The sequence below is a fragment of the Muscardinus avellanarius genome (assembly GCF_963383645.1).
Source record: "Muscardinus avellanarius genome assembly, chromosome: 2".
NCBI lineage: Eukaryota > Metazoa > Chordata > Mammalia > Rodentia > Gliridae > Muscardinus > Muscardinus avellanarius.
Window position 1 is genome coordinate 4,674,456 of NC_137787.1, and position 15,636 is coordinate 4,690,091.

General features: G+C 51.8%; 1 protein-coding gene across 2 annotated transcripts in view; it reads right to left on the bottom strand.

Moving 5' to 3' along the window:
• Positions 1 to 4,621: 4,621 nt before the first annotated feature.
• The window catches only part of AGAP1 (ArfGAP with GTPase domain, ankyrin repeat and PH domain 1), a gene marked incomplete at both ends in the record, with an annotated part of 517,572 nt that continues 506,557 nt past the window's right edge, over positions 4,622 to 15,636 (bottom strand). For both annotated transcript variants that reach the window (XM_080719974.1, XM_080719973.1), the window contains 2 exons: positions 4,622 to 4,825; positions 8,870 to 9,125. In XM_080719974.1, coding sequence (XP_080576100.1) covers positions 4,622 to 4,825; positions 8,870 to 9,125 — 460 coding nt within the window. The remainder of the gene's footprint in view (positions 4,826 to 8,869; positions 9,126 to 15,636) is intronic.

The window sequence follows — 15,636 nt, forward strand, 5'->3', positions numbered from 1 at the left end:
TTCCAGACTGCTTTTCAATTTGTTTGCTTGAAGGCCGTAAATACAACCCAGGGGAGTTCGAGAAAAGTCTCAGTGACCTTGTGGGAGTGTGAGGGATGGAAGCTGAGCAGATGGGTGGGGAGTCCACTGTGTGGTGAAGGGTTTGCTTTCCAAACCGCTTGGTCTCCTAAGAAGCTCCTGGGTCCTGATCACGCCTCTTCTAGGGAGAGGCTACGTCGGGTCAGGCTCCCACCTTCCCAGGCGTGGCTGTGAATTTCCCTCTCTTGCTCCTAGACCACGCTGACTGCAGGGAGGAAGGGTGGGGACCCATGGCACCTGGCCTACCAGTTCCCCCTCTTTCACTAAGTTCAGCTAAGGGGATGCTCGGCCTGCAACCACACAAGCTCATTTAGGGAGACTGAGGCAGGGGGGCCTAAAGCCATGCGAAGCCAGCCTGGCTCTCCGGACATCTTTGGCCTTCATAGGGTACCAAAACGAGGACCAATTTATGCGTGTGCCCCAGCCGCCTCGAGGTGGCTGGAAGGCGAGGGAGGCTTCTCCTAGTCCAAAGCACAGATGACGGCGTAGGAGACAGACTGTTCCGGGACTGGGAGCACCGAGCCCTCCTTTGTTTCTGGAAAACCAGACTAAGAACACGAAGGGGGCATTCTGAGAAGGTGGGCAGGCTCCCAAGGGACCTCATTCCTCCCCTGACAGAGCAGGCAGGGGCCTGGGGTTGGTAGAGGTGGCCACAGGCCCCACCTGGAGGGGGCTGGCTCACAGGCCATCACTGCCTCCCCAGAACACTGGGGTGAGGAGTGGCCTTGGCTCGGGCCGGCATCCAGGCACACGTTTTGACTTCCTTTCTGTTCCCACTCAACACTCCCAAATCCCGGGGCTGGCACTTATCACACTGCTTGGTAACCCCGCTGCAGCCTACGAGGTTTCCAGATGAAGAAAGGGCCCTAGAGCTGGGTGCTGCCTGAGGAGGCATCGTCTGGTGTGAGGGGACAGCCAGGTGGACTCAGGTCTGCCAGCCCCGGGCTCTCTTTTCTGCTGGGCCATGCCTGCCCTACTGAAGTTAGAACACCTCCCACGCAGACAAAGAGTACGACTCCACCCGTGTGCAGATGTCATCGGTTGGACTGGGAGACTGGTGTCTACACTGCATGGAAGAGGATGGATCCAAGCAGAGACCTCATCAGGCTGGCTACCATGTCAGCAGAGAGCTCGGATGCGAGGCCCTGCTCCTGTGCTCAAAGTCCCATTTGGCCCAGGTCTCCTTAAGGACTAGAGGCAAGGGTGACTTGGCTTGGGGTGGGGCTCGGGGTACATCATGTGTCTACCAAGTGTGAAGCCCTGGGTTCCATCCCCAGCATTGCAGAAAGCAAACAAAGTTACTTAAGGAGAGCCCCTTCTCAGCTTTTCTGGGCTACGTTAACATTGTGTGCCTGTCTGGGAGATAGGACCCTGCCTGTGTGGAGGACCCCAGACTCTTGACCTGTCACTCGCTCACCTCCTGCGATGACAGAACGGAAGGACCGGGGACCACATGGGCCTGGCGAGCCTCCTGAACACCCAAGACCTTGAGGTCTGTCCCTCTGTTGGGGAATCACAGCCTCCTTTCACTCCAGGGGTCTCCTGGCCACTGAAGAAAGCCACCCAGGCCTGGGCCTCACACTCCCTGGGTCAGTAACCACGAAGCCAAATGGGGGCGCTGCCTGGATGACTTCCGGACCACCCACCGGTCATCTCAGCACCCTGGCTCCACTTGTGAGGCTCCCTGCTGCTGTGTCTCATGGAGGGAGAAGTGTCATTCTAGACAGAGAAGGAGATACGGATTCCACAGTGGAGGCTACTCAAGTCCCTGCCTCTTCATGGAGCGGAATACGGAAACGAACCGTGGAAACCGGGCTCCCCTTCCTACCGCCCACTGTAACACTGGCCCCGGGCCCTCGCTTTATCGAGACTTGTGTTAGTGAGCAAGAAATTCATTGGCAAAGAAAGGACTGGGAGGACTGCACTCTCCTTTATTAGAACAGAAACCCTTGGAACCACACTGTGGCCTTCCTGTCTGTTGTCAAAACTGGGGCTCAAGAGAGTGGGCGGCCTCTGGGGGCAGGTCAGTGCGCCTGTGAAGCAGGTGGGCCCTGCTCTCTGGGGAGTCCATGGCGTCCCTCTGTGGGAGAGGGAGGGAGGGAGCAGGAAATCAATCTAGCATTCGGGTTGTGGAAGGCAGTGAAACAAGAAGTCATTGGGGGAAATATTATATTATAAACACATATAATAATATGTACACACTCATACACATCCTGAAGAGAAGCCTTATGAGGAATTCTGTTTCTTTTCGAAAGAAGGCTCCGCTATGATAGAGCATTCCTATAGTGGAAATTAACTACAATGAAATAATTTAAGAATTTCATTTATATTCTATCTGTGCTCTCTACAGAAAGTCTACGGTAAAGGCTATGTTGAGGCAAATGTGGATAGCGGGATCAGAGGCTAATATGTTCTTCAAAAATAGGCAATGACACTTTTTTCTCTATTCACATTTAAAATAACTAGACAGCGATGGAAACGCAGAATTAAAAGCCCAATGGGGGGATCTGGGGATTGTGGTCAAGGTTTCAGAACTGCGGCTTTCTGCACCAGTGACACTTCTGGATACTGGTCAGTTCCACCAAGCTTAATTAAGAATAGAAATCTCCATGAAACACTTATCCATGTATAAATTCTGTGTAAAGCTTTTTTTCCCTTCCCACTTACTTTGATATATATTTTTTTTAAAGTGAAAGAAGAGGAAAAACTCTTACAAAATATAAGGTTTGATATATGAGAGCAAGGCGTTCTCTGAAGGCGGAGCTGGACAAAGGTGGCCTTTGTGTCGGCAAGCGTCCCCATCTTCCCACGTGACAACCTTTCTCCCGTCATCCTGCCACGGGGCTCTAGGCAAAGCTGCCCCTTCCCTTTTAACCCGGGCGCACGATGGTTTAGTTTTCTATGGTTGCGCATCACGCGGAACGTGGCTGGCCTCTGAGGCTGCCCCATGCCCCGCGACGGCCTAAGACTAGCAGGGGGACCAGCGGTCACACTGGGCTGCCGGGGCCTGGCCAGGCCTACCGGTACCGTGCAGCTGCCCACAGGCGCCTCTGCAGAGCACCCCGGTCTGAAATTCAGAAAACCACGTGGTCTTGCCAGACCCTCTCATTCTTAGCAAAAGTGGCCTCCGATCTAAATGGTGCCTTCGAGAATGAGGAATCACACGCTCCTTTTCCCCTTTATGATACGCTTCAGCGTCCTTTTTTTTCTTCTCCCTTTCTCCATTTTAATAAGCAAATTGTACCACCATCTTATTCTGATATGTTCCTTTTAAAAAGCTGTAGATCACATTAATGGAAGTGTTTACTGCTGGGAATATTTTCCATGTACAATGATCTGTAACCCCCCTATCTCAACTAGTTGCACATGATTAGTTCACATCCAGTTCAATTTATAAATTAACAGAGGTGCCATTTGTCTGTACAAAAATCGATGCATATTTATGAACTTCTTTTATTCAAATAGATTTTCACACATCTCATCTAAGGACCTAAGACAGAAGCCTGGGTAGTGCGGGCCGTGTGGCCCAGGAGTGACTGAGCCCCAGTTCATCCGCCTTGGTCAAAGGACAGAAAATCTCTCTCACGTTCTGGGAAAAAAAAATAGCCTTTGATATATTTACTTAGTTTCCTGAAACACGCTCAAGAAGCTTTTGCTGGCTGGATTGTGGTTTCCTTTCGAATTTCCAGGTTACTCTTATTTATTATTTTCCATTTTGTTTTTACACCAAGGAGACTGCAGTCCAATAATCCTCAGCAACTGATTTCCCCTCTTTGGACTGAAAAATTAAACAGATACTAAATTATGACAGTGAATTTAGAAAGGAGGGCTCCAAGGGCTGGAAAGAGCATGTCTGGGATGATCTGACGCTTCTAAGAGTCTTGCAATCACATGGTGGCAATCACCGGAGCGTGCCGCGAAACTACCTCCTCGGCTAATATGCTTTCTTCTTGGTGATGACTAATCATGTTCTATTAAACAGCGGTAATGCTGGAAGAACTCAACTATACAAGTGTAATGAAGCCAGTATTCTCCCTGGACAGATTAGCTACAACTGATTTGACACATACCATCATAGGGGCTTCAAACCTGACAAACTCTGGCTCGCTTCTGATTTATGCCGTCAAGCTCCTCCGAGAAGAGATGGGATCAAGCGCTCCGCTCGGTAGAGGTGAAATGTACTGATGTGCTTAACTGCCAGTTAAGGGAACTTGTCCCTCTCCTTGCGCCTCGCCTCCCCTCCCCCCGTGGCCCCTGTCCCTCTCGCTCAGCTCTGTCTGCAGGCCACCCGGACAGGGGTCCGGCGACGTGTGCTATCATCAAAGAACCCAGGCCCGTCCGTGGTCTCTCCTATGTGCCGAGAGTCTCTGAAAGGGAACCGGGTCTGCTGCCTCCTGGGCTCCTCTTCACCCTGTGAGGACGTCCCGGTCTGCTGATTTCTAGGGTGAGTGGGCGGGTGGCCAGGAGGTGGCCGCCAGGACGAGGGAGGGGTGTGGCGGGTGAGTCCTGTGGTTCCGCCCCGGGCTGGCGGGCGGGGATGCCCTCAGATGATGTCTGGCACCCGGCCGCTGCTGTTGTTCCGGTTATTGTTCTTCCTGGACAGGTTGGGGGTGGCCATGAGCACAAAGCGCTCGTCAGGACAGCCGTACTGTAGCAGCACGTCGACACACTCCTGGCTGGAGGCCTGCCGGGCGTAGGCCAGCGCTGTGTTCCCGTGGGCATCGCGGGCCATGACGTCCACCCCGTACTGCAGAGGTAATGGAGCGTGTTAGTGCCGCCCGCTGGAAGTGCTGGCCGGAAGGGTGGGTTGCCTCTCTCTGCCCTTACCCCTGCAGCATCTACGCTCAGACCCGGGACCCGGGACCCGGGAAGTGGGTGGGGAGCCTTAGCTACCGAGATCTGGCGACCACCTGCCCCTGGAATGTAACTCCTTTAAATAAAACAATGTGTTTTTCTCAACCTAAAGCTCTCTTGGTGCAACGTAAATATACCCGAGACACCTTCAGTTTTGCTATTTCTATTTTTGATTTTCCAATTATAAATAGAAAAAAATACCTTAACCAAAACCTCTCAGGCAATTCATTTTCACTGTAGAAAATACGTAAGTAGCTGGCCCAACAGGGTGCGCCTGTAATCCCAGTACTTGGGAGGCCGAGCCTAGAGGGTCGCAGGTACAAAGACAGCCTAAGCAACACAGCAAGCTACTCAGCAATGTATGGAGCACCTTTTTTGAAATAAAAAAGAGCTGGGGGTGTAGCTTGGATGTGGCAAACCTTGGGTTCAATCCCCAGGATACCCCTCCCCTTCAAAAAAGGAAAATAAAGAAAACACACACAAGAACACAGGAGGAAGCAGATCACCAGTAATCTCACCTTTCAGATAGGACCTTTGTCATTAGTTTAGTAGATTCCCTTCTAATGGGTTTTCTTTGAAATTATGGGCATGATTTAGATAAAGCTAGACATTTTTTGTTTCTCTGCTGATGGTGTTTTCTGGCTATGAAAGGCGCTGATTTTGTAGTAATAGAGGTTGGTTGTTAGCGGGGCTCATAAGCCCCGCTTTTCTCCGTCGCCATCTTCCCCTAGATAAAGCTATACAAATAATTTGTACTTTTTTTTTCAGAACTGGGGATTGAACCCAGGGGTATTCTACCTTGAACCTACACCCCCAGCCCTACTTTTTATTGTTTATTTTTGAAATAAGGTCTCACTAAGTTGTGGAGGGCCTTAGTAAGTAGCTGGGGCTGGCTACAAACCTGTGATCCTCCCGTCTTAGCCTCTCAAGTACCGGAATTACAAGCATGTGCCACATGCCCGGCTAATTTGTACCTTTTTTTTTTTAACTTAACACTAGACTGTGATCATTTTTTTCTTTTCTTTTCTTTTTTTTTTTTTTTTTTGTGTGTGTGTGCATGTAGAGCACTAGGGATTGAACCCAGAGGCACTGTACCTCTGAGCTACACCCCTAGCCCTATTTATTTTTTATTTTGAAACAGGGTCTTAGTTGATGAGTTGATGAGCCTCACTATTTGCTAAGGCTGTCCTCAAATCTGCAATCCTCCTGTCTCAGCCTCCCAAGTACTGGGATTACAGGCGTGTCCCACCACGCCTGACTAGGTACTTTTTTTTTTACATCATTAAAAATTATCTAAAAGCATGGCCCTCGGTAGCCATATAGTGCTCTACCATAAGAACACAATTCAGTTCCTCTGCCTATAACGATTGCACATTTTGTTCAAAGATTATCATTAGTAGAATAAGTAGAGATGCGACGCATGGCCTCATTTTGGATTTTTCTCAGGATCTCCATAAAAGTCAGGGTTAGGGGGGAAAAACGCTTAAAACGTGACATGTTTAAGCTTCTTGCTCAAGTAGATTTGCTTCCACTTCTGTGGCTCACGGCACGAGGAGTCTTTCCATACTCACAGTAGCGTGGGCCTGGCCACAGAGGGACTGTGACCAACTTGAGGAGGAAGCCGGCCTGCAACTTGGTATGGTCCGAGTTGCACCTCCAAACTGCCACGTTGAAAACCTACCCTGGGATCTTAGAAAGTGACTGGATTCACCCAATCCAGTAGGACTGGCGTCCTCACGGAAGAGACGCAGATACGCACGCCCTCAGAGAAGAGACCCGGGAGGGCGCAGCGAGGGCGTCATCTGCAAGGCCGGGAGAGAAGCCCTTCCTCCTCCAGAGGGTGAGAAAACACACTGCTGCGGAAGCTGCCCAGTATCCGCCATTTCCTTACCGCAGCCTGAACACAGGAAGCACGGCGGTCCCGTCTGTCTGTCCTCCTTTCTTTCCTTCCTCCCTCTCTCCTTCCTTCTCTTCCTTCCAAACTGAACCTGGGGCGTTCTGCCTCAGCGCTACACGCCCAGCCCTTTTTTATTTTTCGCGGAACTGGGGATGGAACCCAGGGGCATTCTACCTCTGACCTATGCCCTCATCATTATTTTTTTTCTTTATTTTGAAACAGGGTCTCACTGAGTTGCGGAGGACCTCACTAAGTAGCTGAGGCTGTCCGCAAACCACAATCCTCCCGTCTCAGCCTCCCAAATGCAGGGATTACAAGTGTGCGCCATCACGCCCAGCTATGTTTTTTAAATTATTTTTTATTGGTGCGTTGTAGTCAGACATCTCAGTGTGGTACAAGATGGTGGAGGCATACATGCACACTTAACCCAATGTCTGTGTTTTTGAAACACGGTTTCACTAGGTGGTTGAGACTCTTCTACCTTACTGAGGCTGCCCTTGGGCCTGCGATCCTCCTATCTCAGCATCCCCCAAAGTCCTCTAAAGTCCTGGGATTACAGGTGTGGGCTACCACACTGGGCACAATTGTTACTTAATGTATGTTAAGTCACCTGCATTACTAGTCAGTGAGAGTGAGGTTGAATATTGACATACTTGATTTGGTGTTGGTGCATGACTCTAATTCTCCCGCTTTAACTATGGGAAAAGTAGATGAAAGCCACGAAGCAACTTGCATCTCTTTTGGGCTGGGCTGGACTGCAGCCTTGAGGGGCTGTCACAGCAGGGAGAGCCTCCTCTGAGCCCCCCGGGAGTTTTATGGTGGGGCAGCAGCTGCTCCAGGGGCCCTGGTGCTTGGGCAGGGCCTCTCTGCAGTCACCTGTGCCATCTGAGACCATGAAAAGTACTTCCCCAGTAGAAGTTAATCACAACAGCCCAGAAGAAGCCCTCTAACAGCCCCCACCATATCACTTCTCCAAGTTCAGGGGATTTTTTTTTTTAATGTGTATGTGGTCTGAGTAAAACCCCAAAGGTTTGGCCGGGCGTGGGGGTGCACGCTTGTAATCCCTGCGCTTGGGAGGCTGAGACGGGAGGATCACACGGGTTCAAAGCCAGCCTCAGCTACTTAGTGAGGCTCTCAGCAACTTAGTGAGACCCTGTTTCCAAATAAAATATAAAAAAGGTCTGGGAGTATAGCCCGGAAGTAGAAAGCCTCTGGGTTCCACTCCCAGTGCCACAATAAATAAATAAATAAATAAATAAATAAATAAATAAATAAATAAAATAAAAAATAAAGAATAAAAATTAGGGCTGGGTGTTGCTCAGAGGGAGAATGCCCCTGGGTTCCAACCCTGGGACCGCAAAAAAAAAAAAAAAAAAAAAAAAAAAAAAAGAAAGAATAAAAAAAAGAATAAAAAGTAGGGCTGGGGTATTGCTTGGAGGTAGAATGTCCCTGGGTTCCATCCCCAGTACCGCACACACAAAATAACCCCAATGGTTTAATAATGGGGAGCCCTATAAACCATTTGGAGGGTCCTAGCCCTCCAAAAGATGATAAAAACTGGGGCCACAGCTCATCACGCTTGACCTGAGGTGCCATCTAAAAGAGGAACTTTTTGCCTGGTGTGGTGGCACATGCTTATAATCCCAGTACTTGGGAGGCTGAGACAGGAGGATTGCTCAGGTTCGAAGCCAGCCTCAGCTCCTGTGAGGCTCTCAGCAACTTAGTGAGACCTTGTTTCCAAATAAAATATAAACATAGGTCAGGGGTCTAGCCTGTAAGTAGAAGGCCCCTGAGTTCCATCCCCAGTACTGCAGGAGGAGGACCACCCACACCCAGCTAAGGAGGGCACGTCCTAGGCCTCCCATCTCCCCTCCATCTCCCTCCCACCTGGGCCAAAAGGCAGGCGCCAGGCTCCAGTCCAAATTCTCTGCTTTGGAGTGGTTCCCATTCTAGACTGGTAACGGTGGCCTCCTGCCAACCTGGACGGGCCCGCAGAGGTTCTGCCCTCTGCGCTGGGGTGGGGGAGCGCCGACCACCTACCCAGATCAGCAGCTGTGCGAGGACCACATTGCTCTTGCGGCAGGCCAGGTGCAGCGCCGTGCGGCCATCTCCCTCCCCGCAGGTCTCGTTCACCTCGTCCCGCGAGCCGTGGGCCAGCAGCAAGATGACCGTCCGCAGGTCCTCATCGGCGGTGGCACGCAGCAGGCGCTGGCCCAGGGGCAGCTCTGTGCACGGCAACGGGGCCAGGAAGAGCTTCTGCTCGTACTTGGCCCGGATCCACCGCTCCTTCTCTTCCCTGCAAGAGCCACCAGACAGACGTGATCACAGGAGGGAGGAGAATCTGGGCTGTGACCCCTGCCCTGCTGGCCGGCGTGGCCATGAGGCCGGAGGGAGACTGGCAGGGGACAGTGTCTCCAAGCTGCTGTGGGGCTTGCTAAGTTGCATAGGCTGGCCTTGAACCTGTGACCCTCCTGCACTGGGATTACAGGCGTGTGCCACCAAGCCCAGCAGATTTCTTTTGGTTTCAATGCAGCAGTCGTGACCTGAGAGACAGGCATCAAGGGGGTGCCGAGGTGGTGGATGGGCCTTAGCTCATCGCCCCGATGTGCTGGAAGGGCCGTCCTTTTACCTGGGCCCATCACAGCGCAAGCGCGGCCCCACCAGCCAAGGGTCAGTGTCGCTACGAGCAAGTGAAACCGAGTCAGGCTGAAGACAGTTGGCCCGAATCAGGCGGCAGAAGGCTCCCCTACCCCGGGGGTGACCGTGTGGGTGTGGGAGCGACCCAGGGCCTCCCAACATGTTAGCTGAAGGAAACCCTACAGGGGACCCATACAGGAAGGGCGGAGATGCAGAGGGAGGTTTAAAACAGACAGACTGAGCTGGGCGGCCATGGGTGCTCCTGTGATCTCTTTGGCAGATTTCTGTGGAGGTGCTAGAACATCAAGGATCCCGTCAATGACCATGAACAGCCATGTTTTCTGCGGGAAAGTGTGCCAGGGCCCAGCTAGGAAACAGGCAGGTGGCCAGAGCTGAGCCAGGGCTGAGCCAGGGTGCAGGGGACAGAGGGAAGCTGGGGCCGGGTGTCTCTGAGATGTAGGGAGCAGGTGACGGCAGCGCCCCCCCACCCCACTAGGGTCTAAAGAGGATAGACATCCTGCCTTTGAGAGTGGGTGGGAGGGCCGAGGGGACAAGATACAGAAAGGAGGAAAGCCCGACAGCAAGAGGTGTGCGTGTCCACCCAACGGCAAGGCCAGCTGCTCCTCAGCTCAGGGGCTACTAATCACAGCTTTGGCCTTGCAAGTAAAAAGGACGTAAGAGAGATACTGAAAACCCACAATCCTCCAGACTGTAGAGCATTGCTAGGGGGGAAAAAGAGGAGGAAAGCTTTTTTTTTTTTTTGCGGGTTTTGGGGATGGAACCCAGGGGCACTGACCTCCAGGTTACACCCTCTGCCCTATTTTTTATTCTTTATTTTTGAAACAGGGTCCCACTACGTTGCAGAGGGACTCACTAAGTAGCTGAGGATGTCCGCAAACCCGCGATCCTCCGGTCTCAGCCTCCGGAATGCTGGGATTACAAGCGTGCGCCACCACGCCCGGCTTGAGGCAAACATTTTATAAAGAACAATGAGAGATTTTTCCAAGTAGCCTGGAGGAGTGCTCTGTGACACCTGCCACAATGTTTTAAGGAGAGAGAGAAAAAGAAAGAAAGAAAGAGAAAGAGAGAGAGAGAGAGAGAAAGAAAGAAAGAAAGAAAGAAAGAAAGAAAGAAAGAAAGGCAGGCAACCCAGACCTATATGGAGAGTGTAATTACTCAGGAGACTTTGGCAAGGTACATAACCGGCCTCTCCTCAAACTCAGAATGCTCTCCAGAAGAATAATCAGAGTACATAGCTACCAGCCACACGGGGGTGGGGGAATCACTTGGGCTTCGCCGTGGGCCAGAAAGAAAACTCATTACTCAGACATTTTTGCTTCCGAAGTACAGAGGGAAGTCTGTTTACACCTTCCCCCGTGTTTACACTGTGCCCAGCGATCTAGTGTCGGGTGAGCCCTAATCTGTTTTTAAATACTTAGGCAAACAGATTCTTCCAGGAGTAAAAGCTGGATTAGTTTTGCTTCACTTCCTGGTACATGCGAGTGACCCCGGCGTGACCCCCAACTCTTTCATTCGGAGATTTCCAGGACAAACACTTGGCTGCAGCTGAGGTCCCACCCAGGGCACCCACAAACAGCGAGACCCCTCACATATGCTCCACCCCGGCGGAGGGACCGGACCATGTCCGGGAAATACAGGTCTAGAAGAAAAGACAAGAAATCCAGTGGTTTTGATGATATTTTAAAGCCTTATTTATAACATGTTAAACATCTGTTGATGCTGAAAGAAGTCACGTAAGAGAAAGATCCCGACGTGAATTAAATGGAGAGAGATAATGGTGTGGGCTACATTCAGATTTCTAGGTTTCAATTTGCTAACCCGCATTTTTTTTTTTTTTTTTGGTAGACATAAAATCAGAATGTCAGCCGGGCGTGGTGGCGCACGCTTGTAATCCCCGCGCTTGGGAGGCGGAGACAGGAGGATCGCGCAGGTTCGAAGCCAGCCACGCTGGCGTAAGAGACCCTGTTTCAAAAATATAAAATAGGTCTGGGAGTGTAGCCCGGAGGTAGAAGGGCTTCCAGGAACCCCAGTACCACCAAAAAAAAAAAAAAAAAAAAAAAAAAAAATAAAATCAGAATGTCTTATTCTGCTCCGATTGATTTTAATAGTCATGCCAAGTCACCCAAGGATAAACTGGAGAACTTGACATAGCAACTCCAGTCCTGACTGCAATTATTAAATGTTCTTTTAATAGTCCAATACCCCAGCCAGCCAAAGAGGAAGGAAGCGCTTACTCCCGGCGCTGAACACGCTGTGATCCAAGCGTCCTCCGAGAATTGTGGGCGCCCCCTGCCCTCCTGGGCAGCCACCCCCGGAGCCCCTCCGACTCAGTAACACGGACTCCCAGTGGAAGGAGCGGCTGTTTGCTTTTGAATTGCTTTTGAAGTCTGTCTCCTTTAGACACAGAGTAAAGGTAGGCTCAGGTTTTGTAAATGGTGGCACTAGGGATTGAACCCAGGGGCATCCTACCTTAGACCTACACCCCCAGCCTGATTCTTTTTTTCTTATTTGAAACAAGGTCTCACCAGGTTGATAAGAGTCTCACTACTTGCTGGGGCTGTCCTTGAACCTGTGATCCTACTGTCTCAGATTCCCAAGCACTGGGATTAGAGGTATGCACCACCACACCTGGCTTTGGGGTGCCAAGTCTCTGCAGACTTCTCTGCGGGGTCCGCGGCCCCGGTCCGCATCACTATCTGGGGGTCCCCCAGGTCTGCTGGGTGTGTGGAATCACGGCCTGTCTCTGAGACATTTTCAAACAGAGGCCTGGAATGCCAACGCCAGGATCCCTTGGGATTGCAACGGTGCCACATTTTTTTCAGATACCAAGAGTATCTTGTTCCAGGCGCCAAGGCTGTGGCTTCCAGCATTAGACATTAGGTTTCAGAACCTGTTTTCTCCTCCTCCTCCTCCTCCTCCTCCTCCTCCTCCTCTTCCTCCTCCTCCTCCTCCTCCTCCCTTCCTCCCTTTCCTCTTCCTCTCTTCCTCCTCCTCCTCCTCCTCCTCCTTTTTTTTTGTGGTACTGGGGATGGAACCCAGGGCCATTCTACCTCTGAGCTACACTCTCAGTCCTACTTTTTATTTTTAAATAGGGTCTCACTGAGTTGCAAAGGGCCTAAGTAGCTGAGGCTGTCCCTGAACCGTGATCCTCCTGTCTCAGCCTCCCAAATGCTGGGATTACAAGCGTGCGCCACCATGCCTGGCTCTCTGCTGGCTTAAATGACCCTGGCACTGTCAGATTTGCCAAGCCCTACTCTGGTTGACTCTGGCCTTGAGATGTCCAAAGCTTGTTGGATGTTACAAAGTTGTATCCCCCCCCCCCAAAACTGGCATGTTGAAGGCCGAACCCCTAGCATTCTGGATTTGGTGATCGGGTCTTTGGGTGAGGTGACTAAGGTAAAATGAGGTGGAGTCTTAATATACTAGGTACGAGGTAGGTGTCAGGTACGAGGAAGAGGCACCAGCCCCATCTTTCTCTTTCTTCCTCTGGGTGCACAGATGGCCAGAACACAGTGAGGAGCCACCCTGCTGGTCTGCAAGACGTCTCCCTGGAACCCCAACTTGCTGCTACCTTGGCCTTGGCCTTCCAGCCCCTGGGACCAAGAGACAGTCCTTCTCTGTTGAAGATGCCCAGCGCCAGGCCATTGTGCTCCAGAGCTCTTCCTGGCCTTCTGCAGGGTGATGGTGTGAGAGGTGGGCGCCCCAAGGCTTGGCAGGGGGCGCAGGCACAGGGCGCCAGCTGCTCCTCCGATGTCCCGCTCTGCCGCTGGGCCCCGGCTTGTCTGGGCTTTTCATTCTCCCCAAGAAAGGCCAGTTCAAGAGCAGCAGAGCCGGCAGTAGATCACCCCGGCCTGTTCCAATGCCCTGAGGACCGCTGCTCACAGCCTCGGTTAGCTAATGAGCTAAAAAATGAATTATTGGCACGGCTGCCGTCAGCAGGGAGGAGGGGCCTGCGCCTCACCAGATCCGGGTGCTGACACACCTTTAGATAAATCAGCCATTCGAGAGCCAGGGAGAGGGAACGGACACGGACCCCATCCCCAACCACAGAGAGAGAAGATACCTTCAAAGGCACCTTTGTAGAGGTTTTCTCCTCCTCCCTAAAATGAAGCCCCACTGTTGGGAGCCCCCCACCTCCCTGATTATGACCTAGAGCTGCCTGGTGAGAGGTTCGTAGGCCAGCCAGAGGCCAGGACCAGGCACAGGACGCGGGGCTAGAAGCTGCGGGGCCTGGGCAGCTGAGCCGCTGAGCTTGCCCTCCTGACCTTGACAAGTGGTGGCCCCCACGTGCCCTCCCCAAACCTGATTTCCTCACACACGCCCCATCAGGCCCTACGCCTGCCAAGCTCTATTGATGGCTGGCCCGGTGACCACCAGTTGTGATGTCTGAGTAATTGGGCCACAACTGTGATGATACTGAGGTAAAAACAGACAGTCCTGAGCCAGGTGTGGTGGCACACGCTTGTAATCCCAGCATTCGGGAGGCTGAGACAGGAAGATCGCGGTTCGTGGACAGCCTCAGCTACTTAGTGAGGTCCTCTGCAACTCAGTGAGACCTTATTTCAAAATAAAGAATAAAAAATAGGGCTGGGGGTGTAGCTTGGAGGTAGAATGCTTTGGGTTCTCCTACCAGTACCACACACACACAAGAGAGAGAGAGAGAGAGAGAGAGAGAGAGAGAGAGAGAGACTGGCGCTGAGCTGCCCAAGGGTGCTGAAGTCCAGATGACGACATTCAGTTCCTTTAGTCACATCTCACACAGTGCAGTGCTCAGCAGTCACTGTGGCTGGTGGCTCCCACCTGGGGCAGTGTGAATCTAGAACATTTCTACTGCGGCAGACCTAGAATGCCAACGTCACCGCAGACCTAGAATGCTTCCGCCACGGCAGATCCAGAATAGCTGCAGCATGGCAAACTTACAACACGTCCATCACCACAGATCTAGAACGCTGCTGCTGACCCAGAATGCGCCCAACCCCGCAGACCTAGAACACGCCTGCCATGGCAGATCTGGAACATTTCAATATGGCAGATCTAGAAGAGCTCGCTGCTGCAGACCGAGAATACTTCCTTCAGCACAGATCTAAAGCACCCAACTGCTGCAGACCCAGAACACCTCATTGCTGCTAACCCAGAACCCCCCAATTCCATAGCCCTAAAATACCACTAGATCTAGAACAGCTCAGCACGGCAGATCTAGAACCCCCATGGCTACTGACCTAAAACACTCCCAACCATACAGCCCTAAAACACGTCACTGTAGATCTAAAACATTTTAATATGGCAGACCTAGAACAGACTATTGCTGCACACCTAGAACACACAAGTCGTCACAGATCCAGGAGCCCATTCTGCAGACCTTGAACACCTGCATCGCCATGCTCTAAAACACTTCCATCAGGCAGATCTGGAACATCTCTGCCACTGTGGAGGAAGCACTGATCTGAATGATCTGTCTGCTGCATTGATACAGGTAGTTTTTCAGCTTTTCCCTCCTAATTTTCTTCCTCGCCAAAAAGTATTCATAGGATGATTATAATAATTTATGGAATAATTACAGAATGAAAGGAAGGAAAATCACCAATGTGTGGAAAATTTGAGGGGAAGGAAGGAAAGCGCTAGAGATAGCAATATTCGAGACCAACATGCTGGGGTGCAGCCCATGGCTGAGGCTCAGGAGGAGGCCCGCTGGGGGCAGTGGCCGTCACTTGGGCATGGCGAATCCTTGGAGTCAGTGAGGAGCAAAGTCAGGGCGAGTCTCGCAGACCCCAGGGAACGTGCGAGCAGAGAGGGAGACATGGCCGCCTGCCCTATAGTACCCGTCCTGAGGCATGGCCCCCTCTGTTCCTCATGCATTTGAGAGCTGTAAAGACACTACCAGCAGCCAGCAGCTACATTTTGGATCTGCAGGGAGGGCTTAGCACATTGCCAAGGGGCAAGAGGTTAATGGGTTGGATTCCCAGAAAGAAAGTTTTTAACAAATAATCCCAAAGCCTCTGACCAGCTCCCGGCACCGTCTTGTGGCTGTCTGGGAGACGTGTCCTTAGGAGCCCAGCTGTGGGGATGCATGCCCAGGCGCCCACTCACCCTCCGTGGAGCCTGCTGCTCAGGGCCGGGACGTGGGATGTGGGGACAGTGTGAAGACTGTC